The sequence below is a fragment of the Vipera ursinii genome (genome assembly GCF_947247035.1).
Source record: "Vipera ursinii genome assembly, chromosome: 1".
Taxonomy (NCBI): domain Eukaryota; kingdom Metazoa; phylum Chordata; class Lepidosauria; order Squamata; family Viperidae; genus Vipera; species Vipera ursinii.
The window spans coordinates 2,196,246-2,217,028 of NC_139512.1; the positions used below are offsets into that span (position 1 = coordinate 2,196,246).

Genomic DNA, 20,783 nt, shown 5'->3' on the forward strand with positions numbered 1-20,783 from the left:
ACACCATAGCACAATATAGGAAGATAAAAGCAAAAGGAGGAATTAAGACCAAGTTTTTAAAAAGACGTGCTGGAGTAGAAAAGGAACATTCCAGTTCAAATTTTCATGCCATAAATATTCATATGGACGAGTAACTTTTTCTCAGATCTAATCTACCTGGGGTTGTGGTTGTAAAGATAAAAGGTGGAAAAGCTGGGATGTGGCTTAAATTCCCTGGGCGAGCATAAATAAATACACGATAAAAGGAATAAGCAAAACAAAATAGGCCTGCAGATGAAAAAAGCTATGATAATCAGATGAGCTCATTTTCTCTACTGACTCCAGGTTTCAAAGTTGGCTAGCTTAAAAGCATGATATGTGAATTGAATCAGATTAAATCAGGGCCGACAGCTGGTTTTAAGCACCCAAACACTAGCTTCTTTATTAATATACAATCATCCCCTAAATCACGATCAGCCTCATGTCTCTCCAGTTTGTATTTGTAGGAAAACGGTCACGCCCAAATCAGGATGTTATGACTTTTGCATTTATCAAGTGGGAGGAGGCCTTTTTATAAATGTATAATTTATATAACCAGGGCCCCACAAGTGCAAATTCTAAATTAAATCCTCTTTGGGCTTTCAGTTTTAAACCTCGTTTGCCCGTCTCCCTCTCGGCCACGTCCTAAGCCAGGGGTCTTCAAACTTGGCCCTTTTATGACTTGTGGACTTCAAGTCCCAGAATTCCTCAGCCAGCAAAGCTGGCTGAGGAATTCTGGGAGTTGAAGTCCACAAGTCATAAAAGGGCCAAGTTTGAAGACCCCTGTCCTAAGCGGTCACTTCCGCGGTTTTAAGTCTGGGGGGAAAAAAAATAAAGATTCAAAGCATCCTCCTCCTGCAGCGGCGAGCGGCAGAGAAAACCTCGGACAATAAAATTCATGTTTCTTAGGCACGGCTGCTTTGCGGAAGGGTGATTTATGTACGTTTTCCTGCAGCAACCAACCAGAGCTGCGGGGGAAGCGGCTGCTACAATGTGCTTTGCACGGGCTAAAAAGATACAAATTTAGTATTGTAGTAACAGGTTTAAAATAAATCAGCAATAAAATTATACCGGCTTCTTTTCGCCTATTTTAGGGCTACCCACTTGCTGCCAGGATCCTTCCAAGAGCTTCCCACCGCGCGGAGCAAGGCTGCTACGTCATCTCTTAGCTTGCGGATGCGTGCATGCCTTTTCCACCTAGGGAGGCGATGTACAGACAGGGATTTAATTGGTCCGAGAGCCACCTGCCCTGCAAGACAAGCCTACACCGGAGCATACGAAGAGTGCGTTTTAAATCTCCTTCTGCCCAACGGCAGCCTCGTGTGACCTCGTTTAAAAAAAATACTTCTCGGCTTCCTTTCCCCTCTCCGCCCTCTAATATTCCATCATCATCTCGCCTCCCGAATTAATTTTTTAAACACGGCACACTCAGCCCAAGGAGAACCTCACCTTAAAAAAAAAATAAGCTGAAGGTTATATTGAATTATGCAAGATTACGCTACATGCGTATTGTTTATCGCCTATGTCAGGGGTCTTCAAACTTGGCCCTTGTGGACTTCAACGCCCAGAATTCCTCAGCCAGGCACACTGGCTGAGGAATTCTGGGAATTGAAGTCCACAAGTCATAAAAGAGACAAGTTTGAAGACCCCTGGCCTATGTAAACAAATCAATGGAACAAAGACTGTTGAGTTACAGACCCCGCAATAGAATACTATAAAAGGGAGACCATGGCGCCCGCCCCTTCCGAAGCCCCTCCCCTCAACCAATCACATTGCAAAAGGGCACGTTGCCCTCAGTTGAAGCCAAAAACGAACGTCAGGTCGTGGTAGCAAAGGAAGCCTGGGGATTTTGCATAGGGGAGAAGGCTGGACGGGATGGGGCTGGGGGAGGACAATTGGCGGGGGAAGACAGGAACGATTTTGCTGTAATTCCTTCTTGGGAGCGATGTGGCCTTTCTTCAAAAGAATGCTGTTGCCTATAAGAAATCAAAGGGTCTGCAAGCTCTTCTGCAGGTGGGTGGCTGTAAATACTAAGTTTCGCCTTTGAGAAAGCATGTGTGAAGAGGTGATTTTCTTGGTATGCAATTCCCTGCGGACAGGTTAGAATAAACAGAGGTAGAAGGGACCTTGGAGGTCTTCTAGTCCATCCCCTGCATAAGCAGGAGACTCTACACCATTCTGGACAAATGGCTGTTCAATCTCTCACAAACAAAGGGAAATAAATATATGTGTCCCGCGATAATGTTGCAGGGTACAATCTGGGTTGGTCTTCCAAACTTTTGGACTTGTGTGAGAGAAGTTCCCCAGGATAGGTTCCAGCATGAGTCCGAAAACTTGAAAGACCAAATCTCTAGTTCCAGTGACCGACCTAGATTGGATCCTGTCCAATCTCTTCTTCAAAACCTTCAGTGATGGAGCACCCACAAGTTCTGAAGGCAAGCCGTTCCGCTGATTAATTTCTCCTTATTTTAGGTTGCTTCTCTCCTTGATTAGTTTCCATCCATTGCTTCTTGTCCTGCCTTCTGATGCTTTGGAGAATAGGTTGACACCCACTTTTTTGTGCCAGCCCCTCGAATATTGGAACACTGTTGTCATGTCACCCCTAGTCCTTCTTTTCATTAAAGTAGAATACTTGACTCCTACAACTGTTCGTATATTTTGGCCTTTAGGCCCCTAATCATTTTTGTTGCTCTTCTTTGCACTCTTTCAAAATCTCAACATCTTTTTTATATTGTGGCAACCAAAACTGGATGCAATATTCCAAGTGTGGTCTTACCATGGCTAGTTCTGCCTTCCTTTACTGCTGCCTTCTCATCTAAAAAAGTCAGTACTTTGTAACAACTGCATAGAAGACAGGAATCCAACAGAGAAAGTTGCCTCTGTAAGTTATAAGAGCTTCAGGAGCATATTTCTCTTTGTTTGTTGGCCAGCTTTCTAGTTCTTAAAAATTCAAGAGCTCCATGGAGTGGATTGAGCAACCCTATTTGTACAGAGTTGATGAGTGCCCATGATACATAGTCTAGACCAGGGGTAGGCAACCTTGGCTCTTTTATGACTCCTGGACTTCAACTCCCAGAATTCTCAGGAATTCTGGGAGTTGAAGTCCAGGAGTCATAAAAGAGCCAAGGTTGCCTACCCCTGGTCTAGACATACTTTCACTGTAACTTCTCACACAAGAGAGCAGTGAGGATAAATGATACATGCTTCTCTGAAATTCCTTGCAGAAAAGTAGTGTCACAGTATTACTGTCAGCCATGCAAGGTAGTCCAGACAAGAAGCATGCCCACGATTATTGCATAGTATTTACTGTAAGGTTTATTTATTTTATTTATTTATTTAATTAAATTTCTATACCGCCCTATTACCGAAGGACTCAGGGCGGGTTACAGGGCAGCATAAAATACAATATAAAAGATAACATAGAATTAAAATACATTAAATTAATTAAGCCCAATTAAAACAATATTTAAAAAAGCTAAAACCCCTTCAGTCCAGGCCTGATAGATCGAAAAACCAGGTTACATTAACAGAATCTTGCAAATCTGAAAGTAGATCCCCCTCCCCCCCCCGTGTCATTTGCAAACCAAGAAGGGGGTAGAGGTGTCCCTTCTGAGATGTTTGTTACATCCCCATTGCTTTGGTAGTCTCTTAACTGACTGTTGCCTAATCTGCGATCACATATCACTACAATTACATATTTTATTTTATACTCCTCCTCTGTTAAGAATCTGAGATTGGCATCACTGACCCCTGTATTTATTTATCAGATTTGTATTTAGACTTTTCTGACGGTGATAACTTATAATAATTGAGTACCCTCTTCTCTCTACTTTATCTTCACAAGGTAGGAGGAAACTTGCTGTAAAATTGGGGTTCCAGTAATTTGAGCTCACATAACATTTTGATCAAGTGCTTAATCACTTTATCACAGCACTTTTGAATTAATTAATTAGGGATGGTCATTATCTGAATGAAGGCAAATATACGTGTCCCAAGATAATGTTGCAAGATCCAATTTGAGTTAGTCACCGGGACCAGAGGTTTAGTTTTCTGAGCTTTTGGACTTGCATCCTCAGGGAACTTCTCTGTAGCAGAACATATGCTTTGTAATACGTAATATTATGTGGTGCTTGGTTGTGTGTGGCTTTTTAGTTATTGATTGGTATGTTGATGGCCAGCTATTGGCTGTTGTTTCCTTGTGCTGCCAAGTCCTCAGCTCCCAAGTACCTGATAAATCAGCACTCCTGTTGACTCACAAGGAGGTTTTCCCAGGCTTCAATCATTTCCCTGGCTGTCTTTGTACCTCATAGCCGACAATCTTAGTAGCTGCGAAATTGAATGTATGTTCATTGCAGCGTGAGGCTACCAATGAGTTTGGATCTACGCATTTGACTGCTTGCTTGTGTTCTTGCAATGTGGTAGGCTTCCTCCCCTTTTATCCTACATAGTCACAGGGGCAATCCATGCAGGGGATCTGGTAGATTACATTAGAAGTATCTCATGTCTCCAAGCGATCTTTGTGATGCATGATTTGTCTTCATATGGTAGCCTCTGGGCTGTGTGCGATGCCCACTTGCAGATTTTGGAAGCTGTGTTCTACTGCTTTTGAAACATTGCTATATAGTGTTCTTACACAACTCTTCACCAATGCCTGAGTTGTTGTTGGCCTTTCGATAAACCGTGGTTTCTAGGCTTCCATCTTCCTATATGGTGACAAGCAGATCTAAGAATGGTAATTATTCAGCCATTGTGAACTGTATGTTTTGGAAGATGGAGTTCAGTAGAGTATGAAAGTCTTTCAGTGCATTTCTTTTGATGATGACAAATGTGTCACCCCCGTAGCGGCACCAAAATCTAGGTGTGTAGTTTTGAAATGCATGGTGTTCTAGTTCATGCAGGACTGTTTCTGCAATGACTCTTGATATTGGGGATCCCATGGACATCCCTTTATACATTTCTCTTTTGAACGTAAGCAGGTACAGTTGCAAGAAAAAGTATGTGAACCCTTTGGGATTACGTGGAGTTTTGCATGAATTGGCCATAAAATGCGCTCTAAACATCATGTAAGTCACAACAATAGAAAAGCACAGTCTGCTTAAAATAATACTACACAAACATTAGCTGTTGTCATGTTTTAATTGAACATAAGATGGAAACATTCACAGTGCAGGGTGGAAAAAGTATGTGAACCCCTAGCCTAATGACTTCTCCAAGAGCTAATTGGAGCCAGGAGTGAGCCAACCTTGAGTCCAATCAGTGTGATGATATTGGATGTGTTGCTGACAGCCATCCTGCCCTTTAAAAACACACACCTGTTTTGGGTTTGCTGGTCTCAAGAAGCACTGTCTGATGTGAACCATGCCTCGCAGAAAAGAGCTCTCAGAAGACCTACGATCAAGAATTGTTGACTTGCATGAAGCTGGAAATGGTTACAAAACTATCTCCAAAAGCCTTGATGTTCATGTGTCCACGGTAAGACAGACTGTCTACAAATGGAGAAAGTTTAGCACTGTTGCTACTCTCCCTAGGCGTGGTCGTCCTGTAAAAATGACTGCAAGAGCACAGCGCATAATGCTTAATGAGGTAAAGAAGAATCCTAGAGTGTCAGCTAAAGACCTACAGAAATATCTGGCACATGCTAACATTTTTGTTGACACATCTACAATAAGGAAAACATTAAACAAGAATGGAGTACATGGGAGGACACCACAGAGGAAGCCATTGCTGTCCAAAAAAAATATTGCAGCACGTTTGAAGTTTGCAAAAGAGCACCTGGATGTTGCACAGCACTACTGGCAAAATATACTATGGACAGATGAAACCAAAATTGAGTTGTTTGGGAAAAACACACAACATTATGTGTGGAGAAAAAAAGGCACAGCACACCAACATCAAAACCTCATCCCCACTGTAAAACATGGCGGAGGGAGCATCATGGTTTGGGGCTGCTTTGCTGCCTCAGGGCCTGGACGGATTGTTGTCATTGATGGGAAAATGAATTCCAGAGTTTATCAGGACATTTTGCAGGAAAACGTACGACCATCTGTCTGCCAACTGAAGCTCCGCAGAGGATGGGTGATGCAACAGGACAATGAACCAAAGCATACAAGTAATTCAACAAAACAATGGCTTCAACAGAACAGAATACGCCTTCTGGAATGGTCCAGTCAGAGTCCTGACCTCAACCCGATTGAAATGCTGTGGCATGACCTTAAGAGAGCGATTCACACCAGACATCCCAAGAATATTGCTACACTGAAACAGTTTTCTGAAGAGGAGTGGTCCAAAATTACTCCAGATTGTTGTGCAGGTCTGATCTGCAACTACAGGAAACGTTTGGTTGAGGTTATTGCTGCCAAAGGAGGGTCAACCAGTTATTAAGTCCAAAGGTTGACATACTTTTTCCACCCTGCACTGTGAATGTTTCCATCTTATGTTCAATTAAAACATGACAACAGCTAATGTTTGTGTAGTATTATTTTAAGCAGACTGTGTTTTTCTATTGTTGTGACTTACATGACATTTAGAGCGCATTTTATGGCCAATTCATGCAAAACTCCACGTAATCCCAAAGGGTTCACATACTTTTTCTTGCAACTGTACGTTGATAGTATTGGAGTAGCTTCATGACTGATGTCCCCCTTTTGGGTCGCTATATGGATGACATGTTTGTCATCATCAGAAGAAATGCACTGACTTTCATAAACTCATGGTCTGCTATTTTCTAGCCTGGTGCCTTAACCACTAGACCGAATTGGCTCTCCTTTTTCCTTCTTGTTTTCCAGGTTATATTGCCAGGCTGCAAAGAGGGACACCATCTTTGCCTTGTCTTCTGGTCAAGGAAAGTGTGGAGTGGCTGTGATTCGAACCAGTGGCCCAGCTAGCTGTTCAGCCTTGCTCTGCATGACAGGGACAAAGGAACCACCACCTCCAAGAACAGCTACTTTACGTAGGATCTGTGATCCCAGCTCTTCTGAAATCCTGGACCGAGGCCTTGTACTTTGGTTCCCAGGTTAGAATTTTAAAGTACCTAAGCGTAACTGTTGTATTGATTCTTGTCCAACGCTAAAGCGTTATCAAGTTTCTGATACATAATTCTTTGTTGTCTTGGCAATGCCCCTCTCAGTTCAATAAATGTATATGTAACATAATTGCACCTTTCCCCCCAAATGACAGGGTCAGAGTTCTAATGTGAAAGCATTAGATTATGGATACTTATTGGAGGGATCAAAGAAAGGGAAATTTTGGGTTCAGCAGTGGTCATAATTTGAGGACTACCTGTATGTTATGGAGTTACTGTAACTTGTTATAATCTGAAAATAATCAGTGAATATAGGCTGGACCTATCATCTATAGAAGACTATAGAATTTCCTTGAAGACAATGTATGGCAGACATGTCAAACACAAGGCCCGGGGGCCGGATCCAGCCCGCGAAGTGGTTTCATGTGGCCCACGAACCCATCCTGGAAACAGTGAGGGAATGGCCCCCGCTGCCTTGGCCCCGGCCCAGGCTGGCTGGGAGCCAATGTACAATTTCGTGGCGGCCATCTATGCTGAAATGCATTCAGTCTTAGCTCCACAAGGTCATCTGGAAACAGTGAGGGATCAGCCCCTGCCGTGTCGGCCCTGCCCCCTGGGCATGCGCTGGGGAGGTATCACCCTTTGTGAGGAATGAAGAAATGCACCATCACCTGGAAGTGGCCAGCACATGGCCCTGCCTACTTCGGGCAGGCTAGGGGCTGGGCAGTGTTGTGCTTCTCTTCAGATTCATGCTACACGGCTCAGCCTCTCAGCACTGTGAGGAGAGTGCCCCACTGCCTGCCAAAACCGGGCAGGCGGGGGGCTGGGCAGCACTGCCCAGGTAACATCGACTCATGCTGCTCATTGCATCCCCTCCCCCAGAGCCCACCAAGCCGGATATGTGAAGTAGGCGAGGGCCATGTGCTGGCCACTTCCAGGCGATGGTGCATTTCTTCATTCCTCGTGAAGGATGACACTTCCCCAGCTGCGTTTCTTGCCTGTTTTTCTCCCTCCCTCATCTCAAATATTTTCCTACCACTCTGTTCTTGGAACAGAACTGTTCATGACCTGAGAGGAACAGTGAGGCTCTTCCAGTGGACCATGCCTTGGCACTTGCCCCGGTCCCATCTCCTTCTGCCAGAGACCCTCAGATCTGTCCCACTCCTGCCCAGGCCCTCATAGGCACCCTTGACACGAACGATGTAGAGCTGGCCATCCCCACCCAGTAGGCCACACGCACTCCAGCCATGCCCACCCAGTAGGCCAAGCCCACCCTGGCCACACCCACCCCACCGAGGTAACTGCAATGCTGATGCGGCCCTCAATGAAATTGAGTTTGACACCCCTGATGTCAAAACTATTACTAAAACATGAGTTTAATGTGAGAAAACAGGAGAGTGTGAGAAAGCAGCTCCAGATTGCCCCACTTTGATGATCTGTGGTATAAGAGTGAGGAAAAGAGAATGCTATTAGACTTTCAGCACTATATCAGCCCTTCAAGATAGATCAGGTATTGAAACAAATATATGAGAAATATTGGAATTCTACTTCAACTACATTACGGTAAGAGAAATTAATTCCCCTCTGTTGATTTAAACAATCCACTAACCAGTAACAATTAATATGTCTCTATTAAGTATTAGAGCATTAGATGTTGGTCAATAGTAGAATAATTCTTTTGGATGCCAGCTTGTTCTTCCACCAGGAGGCTCTCCTGTTCAATCTCTCAACTTCGCAGTCACTCTAACACACACACAGACACAGACACACAGACACAGACACAAACACACACACACGTCTGACATTGCATCACATTTGCAGTTAATTAAGCAAACCAATGAGTCTGTAATTTGTTGAATTCCCTTTTGTAAAGATGGGAATTATCTTTACAAGTAAATAGACATATAGGCATATTTATCTATAAATATAAACAGTAAAGCCAAAATTGGTGCCCACTGAGTTGAATTACTTTTAATTAACACAGGAATCAAATCATTGTTGAGCCTTTCCTGGTCTTAAATAAGCAATTAAGTTCTTAACTTCTGCAGGCAGGACCAGCACCAAGCTGGTAAGTCTTCTATAAATGGCTTTTTAGATCCAAAAATTCATCTTTTCGCATTTCCTTAAAATGCTTCAAGTGGAACAGTGCCATTAATAAGGAATAGTACCATTTTTAGAAAGAGCTTTGGGATATGCTAAAAAATAAGAGACTGCACAACCATTTGTCCAAAATGATATAGGGTTTCCTGCCTGAGCAGGGGGTTGGACTAGATGACCTCCAAGGTCCCTTCTACCACCACCACCACCACCATCATCATCATCATTATTATTATTGTTATTGTTATTGTTATTATTATTATTATCTTTTTGGTTCTAACTGCTTGTATTAAACAAGCCCCCAAATCTTTCACAGCAGCATATCTCTTATATTTAAAAAGTTTCTGAAAGATCATACAGTAGTATTATGCTCTCATTAGCTTTGTGGACCTTGTTATTTCTAGTAAGCACTTTTTTGTTTGCTGTTTATGCTCAGCTGTGTTCCTCTGGAGTAGTAATTTTTTCTAATTCTTGCCCTAAATTGATACAGCAATCAGACATTCAGATGGGTTTGTAAGCTATGAAGGAAGAAGGCACAATCCATAATCATTGTGAAGAAAATTGGTGGTTATTATCAAGTTCAGTTGAAGCAACCAGTTAATGCAACATGACCCCCTTGAGGGAAGAAATGAAACAGATAAAGATCTTCTACACAAGGCTACCACATGAAAGATGTCACGTTTAATTAGACTGGTAGGAGGTAGTTTCTCAGACTGAACAACAACAAGTACAGATTCCAGAAGTACAGACTACATAGTTCAGAGGTGAACTGATGAGTTTTTGGTGTTCTCTGAGCTTGGTTGTTTTTCTGCAGACATTTGATTACTAGGTTAGAATATCGGAGCGTGGAAGAGAGATATATTATTGAGCCTGCAACATCTGCAAAAGGCCACCCAAACTCAAAAACCCCCAAGAACCCAGCAATTTACTGAATGGAGCAAATTTCCTGTCACAATAAAGAAATAGGTAGCATTCCTTTTGATCCTAGTTCAGTCTAGAACTAAAATTCTGCTGGGTGATCATTTTCATTGGTGCCCTTTGGAATGCATATTTTTCATTTTGTTTATTTATTTGTATTATTGATATTTCTATGCTATTCCACTCCAAATAGCTCTTGAGAAATCTACAGCAAAAATAAGGATTAAAATAACAGACTATCAAAAAAAACCATAATGACACAATCCAACAGAGAGATTCCACAAGAGGAATGCCACCATTGAAAAACTTCTGCAGATAGAACTCCTTGTGGACAGGACCATAGCAGGTCTTCTCTTCCAAATCTCACAGGATAGAGAAATTCATTCTGGAGCAGGTGGCCTGCAGCATAAGCAGATCCTAAGCCATGTAGGACTTTACAAGTAAGCAATTCAATGTCTTGAATTGCACCTGGAAACTGACTAGCAGCTAATGCAGTTCCTACTGTAGAGGTGTTACATTCATCAAGATAGAAATGGTCTTCACTATGTAGGCCAGGGGTGTCAAACTGCTGCCCATGGGCTGGTTGCATCATGTGGAGGCCACACCCAACCCAGCTCCAGCAATTTGAAAAAGGTTGCAATACATCCTGACACGTCACGTGACGCAGTGAGTTTGACACCCGTGATCTAGGTGAAGGCTTTTCAACCAGTGCAGGTACCACCTGTGGTACATTGGCACCTGGCAGGTGGTACGCGATCATCCTAGAAAAGTGATAGTGGGGGAGGGGAATGAGCTAAACTGGTGGCAGCACTGCACAAGCATGAGCGAGAGATGGCTGGAGCTTCAGGGCTGTCAGGGCTCAGCGGAAGTGCCAGGATCAGCCCTTCTTCTGGGCTGTTAGGGCTCAGCGGAAGCGCCAGGATCAGCACCAGACTCCAGCTGGAGCTCGGCGCTGATCCTGGTGCTTCTGAGCCCAGAAGAAGCGCCGATCTGCTGGAATGTTGCAGCATCTCCAGGATCTTGTGATTTACATTCACATGCTTGGCAATTGATTCATATTTATGATGGTCAGTGTCCCAGGATCATGTGAAGTGACCAAAACCTGCTGCAACCACCCAGCAGAGGGGGGAGGGAATAAAAACCAAACAACCCCACACCCGCTGCCAATCCTCCACAGAAATGCTCACAACAATGAAAACCTCAGACAGGAGGAAGAGCGCTGCCAGGCGGGCAGGCAGGTGTCTTGCTCGGCTGTGGCTTGGGGGGCACTTTTTCCAGTGCCATTGTAACTTCAAACAGTCACTAAGCGAACTATTGTAAGTCGAGGACTACCTGTACTTCATCACTTTTTTCCTTTTTTTTTTTTGGTCATCAAGCTTTTGACACCTTGCTAGGCGACTGGTGGTACTCAGATGTTGCCATATCCTAAAAGTGGTACAATAGTTGAAAAGGTTGAAAAGCCCTGATCTAGGCCTTTGGATGCTGAACCACTGCAAGCTTCCTCAAGGGCAGCTGCGTGTACAACTAATTGCTATAGTCCAATTAAGGTACTGACTGGAGCAGCCTGATGGCTTAGTGGTGAAGACACTCGCCTCCCATTTGGAAGGTTGAGAGTTCAATCCTTGGTAGCAGCAGATGTTTCTCTCTCAGGGCGCAAAGAGAAAATGTCTGCTACAAACTCTGCATAGGTGTTAGGAAGGGCATCCGGACCAGTAAACGCTCAACTCCATTCAGTCACCCCAACTCTACTATGAATTAAGGGATTACAGGATCGTAAAAAGAAAGAAAAACAGGTATTGGCCATCTGTCAGCCCTTTGAAGTAGCTAAGGTCAAGAATGAGGGATTCCAAGAATGAAACTCTTTGTGATATGGTAGAGTAACAGAATCTGTGTTCTCTGAGCTTGGTTGTTTGCTTGCAGATGTTTCATTACCTGACTAGGTAACATCCTCAGTGCTATGAGTGTGGGGTTTGCTGCCTGTAAATTGTAGACTGGCAGCTAGTCTAGCCTTGTTGATTTACAACTCTGGTAGCAAATGATGGGACTTGGCAGGAGGGATTCCCATGTAGTTAGGCCCAACTTCTTTTGTTTGATTCAGGTGACAAGTTTTCCTTTGTTTCGTTTAATGATTTTTTTCCCTTCTTATCTGTCTCTCAAAGGGATCTTTTAGACAAGATTCCTGGCTTTTTGCCCACCCTGCTTATGTGCCTCCTCCATCTTTAGGTATGGCAGCTTCAGCCCTGGCTGACAATACCATATTCCATATTCCATTTCCTGTTCCCTCATTATCTCTGGTTATCCTGGTAAGCCTGTGAAAGCAATTTTTGAGATTGATCTGAAGGTCGAGCAAGTTTATACTCAAAAACAGGATCCAAAAACAAGCAAGAAAGGAAATCTCTTTCCTTACAGGAAAGGTGTTCAGGTTTTTAGAAAAGGAAAACACTAATGGAAAAATAGTTTAAGCTGGTAAGACCAGTTTGAAGAAAATATAATACAATATCAGAAGTCAGTGTCTGTGGAGATTCTCAGTCATCCAGGTCATGGTTGTCCCAAAGGCAACTGGATTTTGTTTTTCCTTAAGACATTTCACTTTTCATTTAAGAAGCTTTTTCAGTTCTGAAGAACGAAAAACAAAGTCCAATTGCCTTTTGAAAAAGCACCTTTGGGACGATCAGAGTTTAATGTGTTCTGATCAGATTGTTTAGAGGTGGATTCAGGATGTGTGAAATTATTTTTTCACCTAATGCGATTAAATCATTGCCAGAGAATATGTTTTTGATCACTGGCTTAAAAAGTCCCATCATCCAACTGAATTTATCATTACTGTCTGAAAGATAAATTAAGCCAGGATAGTCTAAAGTTGCAGACTTTAAACCCTGCAGATCGAGGACAGTTTATTTTTGAATACCCATCACGGATACTTTTATGAAGTGCTTATCATGATACAAAAAAGATGCTCGGGCCCTAGAAAGAGTGCAGAGAAAAGCAACAAAGATAATAAAGGGCTCTGGAGGCTAAATCATACAATGAACGATTAAGGGAACTAGGTATGTTTAGCCTGACAAAGAGAAGCCTTAAGGGTGACACGATAGCCATCTTCTGTGTATTATATATGTAAACAGTTAAGTTATATGTGATTAAACCGTATACGTGAGGAAAAACAAATCTGACAGGAGAACACGCGGGAACTTTGACAGCTGTCAAAGTTCCCCGCACAGCGCAGGCGCAACCGCTGACAGCTCGCGGCTGTCAAAACACCGAGCCATGCGGAAGCCTGAACTGTCAAGAACAGACGACGCGGATTGGTCCAGATAGACGCGGCGCCAAAATGGACGTTCCTGATTGGCCCTCACTGACAGCTGCCGGCTATAAAAGCCGGGCGAGTTATTCTGTTTTGTCTTGCTCTAAATAAATCTTTTAGTTAACTAGCCTATCGTCCCGAGTGGTCCTTCGGCTACTTCACTGGCGACGAGGATGGGATCGCTCCAGAGCTGAAGTCACGGCCGCGGAAGAGAGTTCCCGGCCAGAGCTGTCACGGGAAGTTTTAACTTCCAACGGAGCGAGACCCAGGACCGGACGACATGGCAAACTTCGGCCGCGTGAGGGAATTCGACACCCGACATCCCGAAAGGTGGCAATCACACCTGGGTCAGGTCGAGGGATTCCTCCTGGTCAGCAAGATTACCGATGACCGAGCCAAGGCCGCGGCGCTGCTATACATCAGCGGACCCCCCGTCTACGACGCTGCCGTGGGGCTGTTCAGCCCGGTACCCATCACCGAGGTATCCTACGCGGACCTGGTAGACCAGCTGACGAAGCACTACATGCCAGCCCGTTCCGAACTGTACTGGCGGGTTCAATTCGCCCAGAAGAAGCAACATCCAGACGAACCCGCAAACGATTTCATCGCTGGGGTCCGACACGCCGCGCGGAACTGCCACTTCCCCGACCTAGAAGACCGCATCAGAGACCAGGTGGTGATCGGCCTGAGGGACGAACGCCTACAGAAGAAGCTGACATCCAAGACCGACATGAGCCTGGCAGAGTTGACCAGAGAAATCATGGCCTACGAGTACAACCACAAGAAGAAGCCGACCACCACGACCCCAGAGAGCCCAGTGACCGTCTTCCAAGAGAGCGCGACCCTCAGCGACAGCGAAGAGTGAGTGGATTTCACCGACGGAGAAGCCCTGCAGCGCAGAATGGAACGCAGACAACCTAGGAGAAGCGACACTTCGGACCGCCGAAGGTTTAGGAACCCCCCTCCGCCACCGCCGCGTTACGAACAACGGGCCGCCTGCGCCAGCTGCGGAGGCAACCATGCCCGAGGAAGCTGCCGGTTCAGAAATGCTAAATGCCATAATTATGGGAAGACTGGCCACATCAAACCGGTGTGCCGCAGCAAGGGCTGTGACAACATCAATGATGTGGAGACAAACTCCCCAGGTAGGCCCGCTACCCAGGCCAGCAGAGAAAAACCGCCAGGGGCCCTGGTAGGAACAATTGACAGGGTAAACAGCCTAAGCTCAAAGGTTAGGATTAGGGTAAGAATTCAGGGGGTGCCCTGCCTCATGGAAGTGGATTCAGGGTCAGCAGTCTCCCTAATTTAATTTAAAACTTATCAGGAGATCTGTCAACAAGGCAAGGGAAAAATTCCCCTGAGGCAAACCCAGGTCCACCTAGCAGACTTCCAGAAAACCCCTATTCCTCTGGAAGGGAGGGCTAAGGTGGAAGTAGAGTACAAATCTTTCAAGGGTCCCCTAGAAGTACTGGTAACGCCGGGAAATCGCACCAACCTGATAGGGCTGAACGGGTTCGGACCGTTAGGGATCGCCATAACGGGGGTAAACACTGTACAATCACCCAGTCTCGATGCCGTTTGCAATAAGTATGCAGACGTCTTCGATGGCACTTTAGGGAAATACACGGGTCCCCCCATCTCTTTACAATTAAACCCAGCCATCCAACCCATTAAGATAAGAGCTAGGAGAGTGCCCTTCGCCCTTAAAGAAAAAATTGAAAGGGAACTAGAGCGCCTCGTTGGGCTCGGGGTGCTTGAACCGACAGAGGGGGGAAGCTGGGAGACCCCAATAGTCACCCCGGTTAAGCCTAACGGGGAAATAAGATTATGCGCGGACTATAAGGCTACCCTCAATGTAGCTCTTAGCCCCCATGCTTACCCGGTGCCAGCGGTAAGGGACGTTTTTGCTTCCATCCGCTCCGGCGCCATTTTCGCCAAACTTGATCTCACGCAGGCGTATTTGCAACTGCCTGTCACAAATGACACCGCAGAAGCCCAGACAATTGTCACCCACCGCGGTGCCTTTAAAGTAAAAAGGCTACAATTTGGCATATCAGCAGCCCCGGGTATCTTCCAGGGTATCATGGAGAAAACCCTGAAAGGAATACCCGGGGTCTGCCCCTACTTCGACGATGTTCTCATCGCCGGAGAAAATGAAGAAAATTTAGCTGACAGGCTGTCAGCTGTGCTGAGCCGGCTCAGAGAAGCCGGCCTCAAACTTAAGCGGGAAAAGTGCTCCATTGGAGTCACCTCCACAGAGTTCCTAGGGTACAAAATAGACGGACAGGGCATCCACCCCACCACAGACAAACTAAAGGCTATTCAAACAGCACCTAGCCCAAGGAATAAACAAGAACTCCAAGCCTTTTTAGGACTATTAAATTTTTACCATGCCTTCATCCCCCACAAAGCCACTATCGCAGAGCCTCTGCACAGACTCCTGGATAAGGGAACTGCCTGGTCCTGGACCAAAATTCATGAAAATAGCTTCCAATCACTAAAAAAGATGAATTGCAATAGTTAAACGATAACCCTTTTCCGAGAAGATACACCAATATGCATCGCTTGCGACGCATCTCCCTATGGAATTGGGGCAGTATTAAGTCATTTATACAAGGATGGCACCCAAAGACCCATAGCCTTTTATTCACGCACTCTGTCAAAAGCAGAAAGGAACTACGCACAAATAGACAGAGAAGCCCTAGCAATAGTCGCAGGGGTTAAAAAATTTCACGACTATCTTTATGGGAGACCCTTCACTATACAGTATACACAGATCACAAACCCCTATTAGGGATATTCACTTGGAATAAAATAACACCACAGATTCTCTCACCGAGAATACTACGGTGGTCCACATTCTTATCTGCCTATTCTTATCAGTTAATCCATAAACCAGGGAAGGAATTAGGACACGCAGACTGCCTCAGCAGACTACCAATCCCTAGCAATGACCCAGACCCAGCCCCAGCTGGAATGATCCTAGCAATTTTGCAACTTCCAGACTGTCCCCTCTCTGCTAAGATTATAGCAAACAACTCAGCTAGGGACAAAATACTCTGCAGAATTCTCAGGTGGGCCACAACAGGGTGGCCAGCAAAAAACCCACACCCCCAATTCCAACCATACTTCAACAGGAAAAATGAAATATCTTCACATAGGGGATGCCTGCTATGGGGAAATCGTGTCATAATACCAAATAAGAACACAAATCAAACGTTAGACATCCTACACGAAGGACACCCTGGCATTGTCAAAATGAAAGCTATGGCCAGAAGTTATGTTTGGTGGCCGGGCATAGATAAGGAAATAGAAAAATATGTAGGAGGGTGCTATACCTGTCAAGCAACCCGGAACGAACCACCCCAGGCACCAATTCACAAATGGGAAACAACAAAAAACCCATGGTCACGCATACATTTAGACTTTGCAGGACCTATCCAGGGACAGAGTTTCCTAATTGTAGTGGACAGTTATTCTAAATGGTTAGAAGTCACTCCCCTTAAGAAAACAACGTCAGGAGCCACTATACAAGCCCTAAGGAAAATATTCGCCACACACGGCCTCCCAGACACCATAGTTTCAGACAATGGCCCTCAATTCACCTCTCGTGAATTTCAGATATTCGCTATGAAGAATTGTATTAGGCTGGTCACGTCTGCGCCCTTCCACCCATCGACTAACGGGATGGCTGAAATTATGGTACGCTCCACAAAAGAAGCTTTGAAAAAATTCGTCAAGGGGAACTGGCAAAGGCGACTCAGCCAATTCCTAATGTCACAACACGCAACTCCATGCACAACAATGGGCAAATCACCAGCAGAACTAAGATGGGGGAGGAGGCTGATAACGCGGCTTGACAGACTGCATCCTGACACATACCCTGAAGAAAACGAACAACCCCCCCCCCAACCGCACACTCAAACCAGGACAAATGATATGGGCACGATCTTACTCAGATAAAAACAAATGGGTCCAAGGAACAGTGCTACAACAAACAGGACCCATTTCTTACCTAATATTCACACAAACTCACGGCAACCTACGCCGCCATATTGACCAACTCAGACCCAGACAACCAGCATACACCCCAGAAACCCAAACGACGAAACTCAACCTGCAACCCCCTCCAGAAATACTACCGATACCAAACCAAGAGGAAGAGGAGCAAAGAGACGCACCACCAGCAGACCCAGACATCGCCCCACTTCCACGTCGTTCCAACAGGAACCGAAAGGCCCCCACATACCTAAAGGACTACCAGTGGGCAGGTTCCAATGACAGAGAGGGAGGAAACGCTCCAGGGGAGGGGTAAGGGGTGTATTATATATGTAAACAGTTAAGTTATATGTGATTAAACCGTATACGTGAGGAAAAACAAATCTGACAGGAGAACACGCGGGAACTTTGACAGCTGTCAAAGTTCCCCGCACAGTGCAGGCGCAACCGCTGACAGCTCGCGGCTGTCAAAACACCGAGCCATGCGGAAGCCTGAACTGTCAAGAACAGACGACGCGGATTGGTCCAGATAGACGCGGCGCCAAAATGGACATTCCTGATTGGCCCTCACTGACAGCTGCCGGCTATAAAAGCCGGGCGAGTTATTCTGTTTTGTCTTGCTCTAAATAAATCTTTTAGTTAACTAGCCTGTCGTCCCGAGTGGTCCTTCGGCTACTTCACTCTGGAGGCTAAATCATACAATGAACGATTAAGGGAACTAGGTATGTTTAGCCTGACAAAGAGAAGCCTTAAGGGTGACACGATAGCCATCTTCTAATACCTGAAGGACTGTCTCAGGGAAGAGGACATTGATTTGCTCTCTATAGTATCTGAAGGGAGGACAAGAAGCAGTGGGTGGAAGCTCTTCAGAGAGAGATTCAACTTTGAAATAAGGAGGAATTTCTTGACAGGATGATTAATGAATGGAACAGCTTGCCTCCCAGAATTGTGGGTGCTCCATTGCTGGAGATTTTCAAGAAAAGATTGGAGATCCATTTTGTCTGGGATAATATAAGGACTCCTGCCTTGGGCAGGGAGTTATACTAGAACAGTGATGGCGAAACTTTTAGAGACCGAGTGTCCAAACTGCAACACAAAAACCCACTTATTTATCGCTAGGTGCCAGGTGGGCGTGGCCTACTGGGTGGGTGTGGATGTAGTGGGCATGGCCTACTGGGTGGGTGTAGCCAAGGTGGGTGTGGTCACCTTAATGTCGCTCATGGGGAGGAACACCTGTGGGGGGCAGCTGGTTGAAGAGGGACAGTTGCCACCTCCGAGGCATGGCGCGGGTGCCCACAGGGAGGTCTCTGAGTGCCGCCTCTGGCACCTGTGCCATAGGTTCACCATCACTGTACTATAGAAGAACCCCAAGGTCCGTTTCAGCCCTATGAGTCTAAGTTTCTTCAGCCACCAGAAAAACTCTCTTGAACTCTCTTAAGGGAGGAAGCAGAAGCCTCTCTCTGAGGAGCTGAATGGACCTTGTCATTTACTGAATTTATTTACTGAATTAATTCCAACTTCGTTATTTTTCCTCAGGACCAGGTAGTTTCACAGGCGAGGACAGTGTGGAGTTCCATGTGCATGGTGGCCCAGCTGTGGTGAGCGGCGTCCTGAATGCTTTGGGTGGGTCTTCCAATATTTTGGCTAATCCTTCTTTCGCGACCATTTTTAGGGGAGCAAGGAAAGGTTGTGTCTTTACTGGGAAAGCAATAGAAAGTCTCTTCCCGATTTCAGGTGCACTTCCTCAGCTGCGCTTTGCTGAACCTGGAGAATTCACCAAACGGGCCTTCCAGAATGGCAAGCTAGACCTCACAGCAGCTGAAGGCCTAGGAGACCTGATTCATGCTGAGACGGAAGGCCAGCGTCGGCAGGCCTTACGTCAGATGGACGGGGAATTGGGTCAGCTGTATCAGCGCTGGACTGACACCCTCACAAAGGCAAGGAGCAGGCTTGGAGTGGGGGTGTTTAGAAGTCTTAGAAACTGAAACATCTCAGTTTATTTATTTATATGCTGCCCATCTTGCTATTCAAAGTGCCTCTGAGTGGCTTATAATATAGTAAAAATAGAAATATAAAAGCAGTTATTACTACAGGTAGTCCTTGACTTACGACCACAATGGAGTCCAAAATTTCCATTGCTAACCAGGATAGTTAAGTGAGTCTGCCCCATTTCACGACCTTCATTGCCATAGTTGTTAAGTGAATCACTGCAGTTGTTAAATTAATAATGCAGGTTGTTAAATGAATCTGACTTCTCCATTGACTTTGCTTGTCAGAAGGTTGCAATTGTGATCTAATGACCCTGGGATACTGCAGCTGTCATAAATACATGCCAGTTGCCAAGCATCTGAATTTTGATCACGTGACCACAGAGATGCTGCAATGGTCATAAGCATGATTGACTTTTCAAGTGAGTCAGCTTGCATGATGTGGCCAGAGTACGATAGCCTTCGTTTGGCAATCTTGACTTCAAGCAGTTAAAGCAGCAGGCTAGAAAGTGGAGACCATGAGTTCAAGTCCTGCCTTAGCCATGAAAGCCAGCCAGCTGAGTGACTTTGGTCAGTCACTCTCTCTCAACCCAAATGTCTTCACAGGGTTGTTGTGGGGAAACACAAACTTTTTCCTCATAAATCTGTCAGCCTCTCCCTTTTTTAAAAAAAGAAATGTTCTAAAATGCCCTTTTGGTCCATTGCAACATATGAACTTGTCCAGATTTTAACATTTGCAAAACAGGCCTTTCCTAAAAATCTGGCAAGCATGAGAAGGTTTTCTCATTTTGTTCTCACTCTTGCTGCCTTTAAAAAGACAGCTAAAAAAACACATTTTAGTTCCTCAGGCTTTTAACTGTTGGCAAGGTGTACGTTGGTTTTATTTTTTGTTTTTGATGTTATTTTTGGATTCTCTGTTGTAATTATTATTAGTATTTAAGAAGAAAGGAGGGATGTCAATCAATAACTAGCTTTGTCCAAGCCTGTCTGAGATACCACATTTCCACCAACTTTCAATTTTTATTGCTGCCTCATGAAGAAAAAAAGATTGGAGAATCATTCGTCTGGAACGTACTAGGTCTCCTGCTCGAACAGGAGTTTGGACTAGAAGACCTCCAAGGTCCCTTCCAGCTCTGTTATATTATGTTTGTGTGGTGCATATCTCTTTCACCCTCTTACTTGGTACTCTAGAGCAGGGCTTTTCAAACTTTGCAGCTTTAACCTGCTTGGATTTCAACTTCCACAACTGTTCAGCTACCACTGCCCAGGGAAATCTGCAAATTGAAATCCACACATTTTAAATTTTCAAGTTTGAAAAACTCTGCTCTAGAACACACCTGAGAATTCCTCGTACTGAAGAATGAGATCGGTTACAATAAACAAACAAAGGCTCAAATATTTGGAGAGGCTAAAAAAAGCGTTATGTGGAAGCAGGAAAGCC

General features: G+C 45.0%; 1 protein-coding gene across 1 annotated transcript in view; it reads left to right on the forward strand.

The window, feature by feature from the left end:
* The first annotated feature begins 1,925 nt into the window (after positions 1–1,925).
* Positions 1,926–20,783, forward strand: part of GTPBP3 (GTP binding protein 3, mitochondrial) — a 31,510-nt gene continuing 12,652 nt past the window's right edge. The window contains exons 1-4 of the mRNA XM_083349869.1: positions 1,926–2,031; positions 6,804–7,030; positions 18,891–18,977; positions 19,089–19,291. Coding sequence (XP_083205995.1) covers positions 1,964–2,031; positions 6,804–7,030; positions 18,891–18,977; positions 19,089–19,291 — 585 coding nt within the window. The 5' untranslated portion in view covers positions 1,926–1,963. The remainder of the gene's footprint in view (positions 2,032–6,803; positions 7,031–18,890; positions 18,978–19,088; positions 19,292–20,783) is intronic.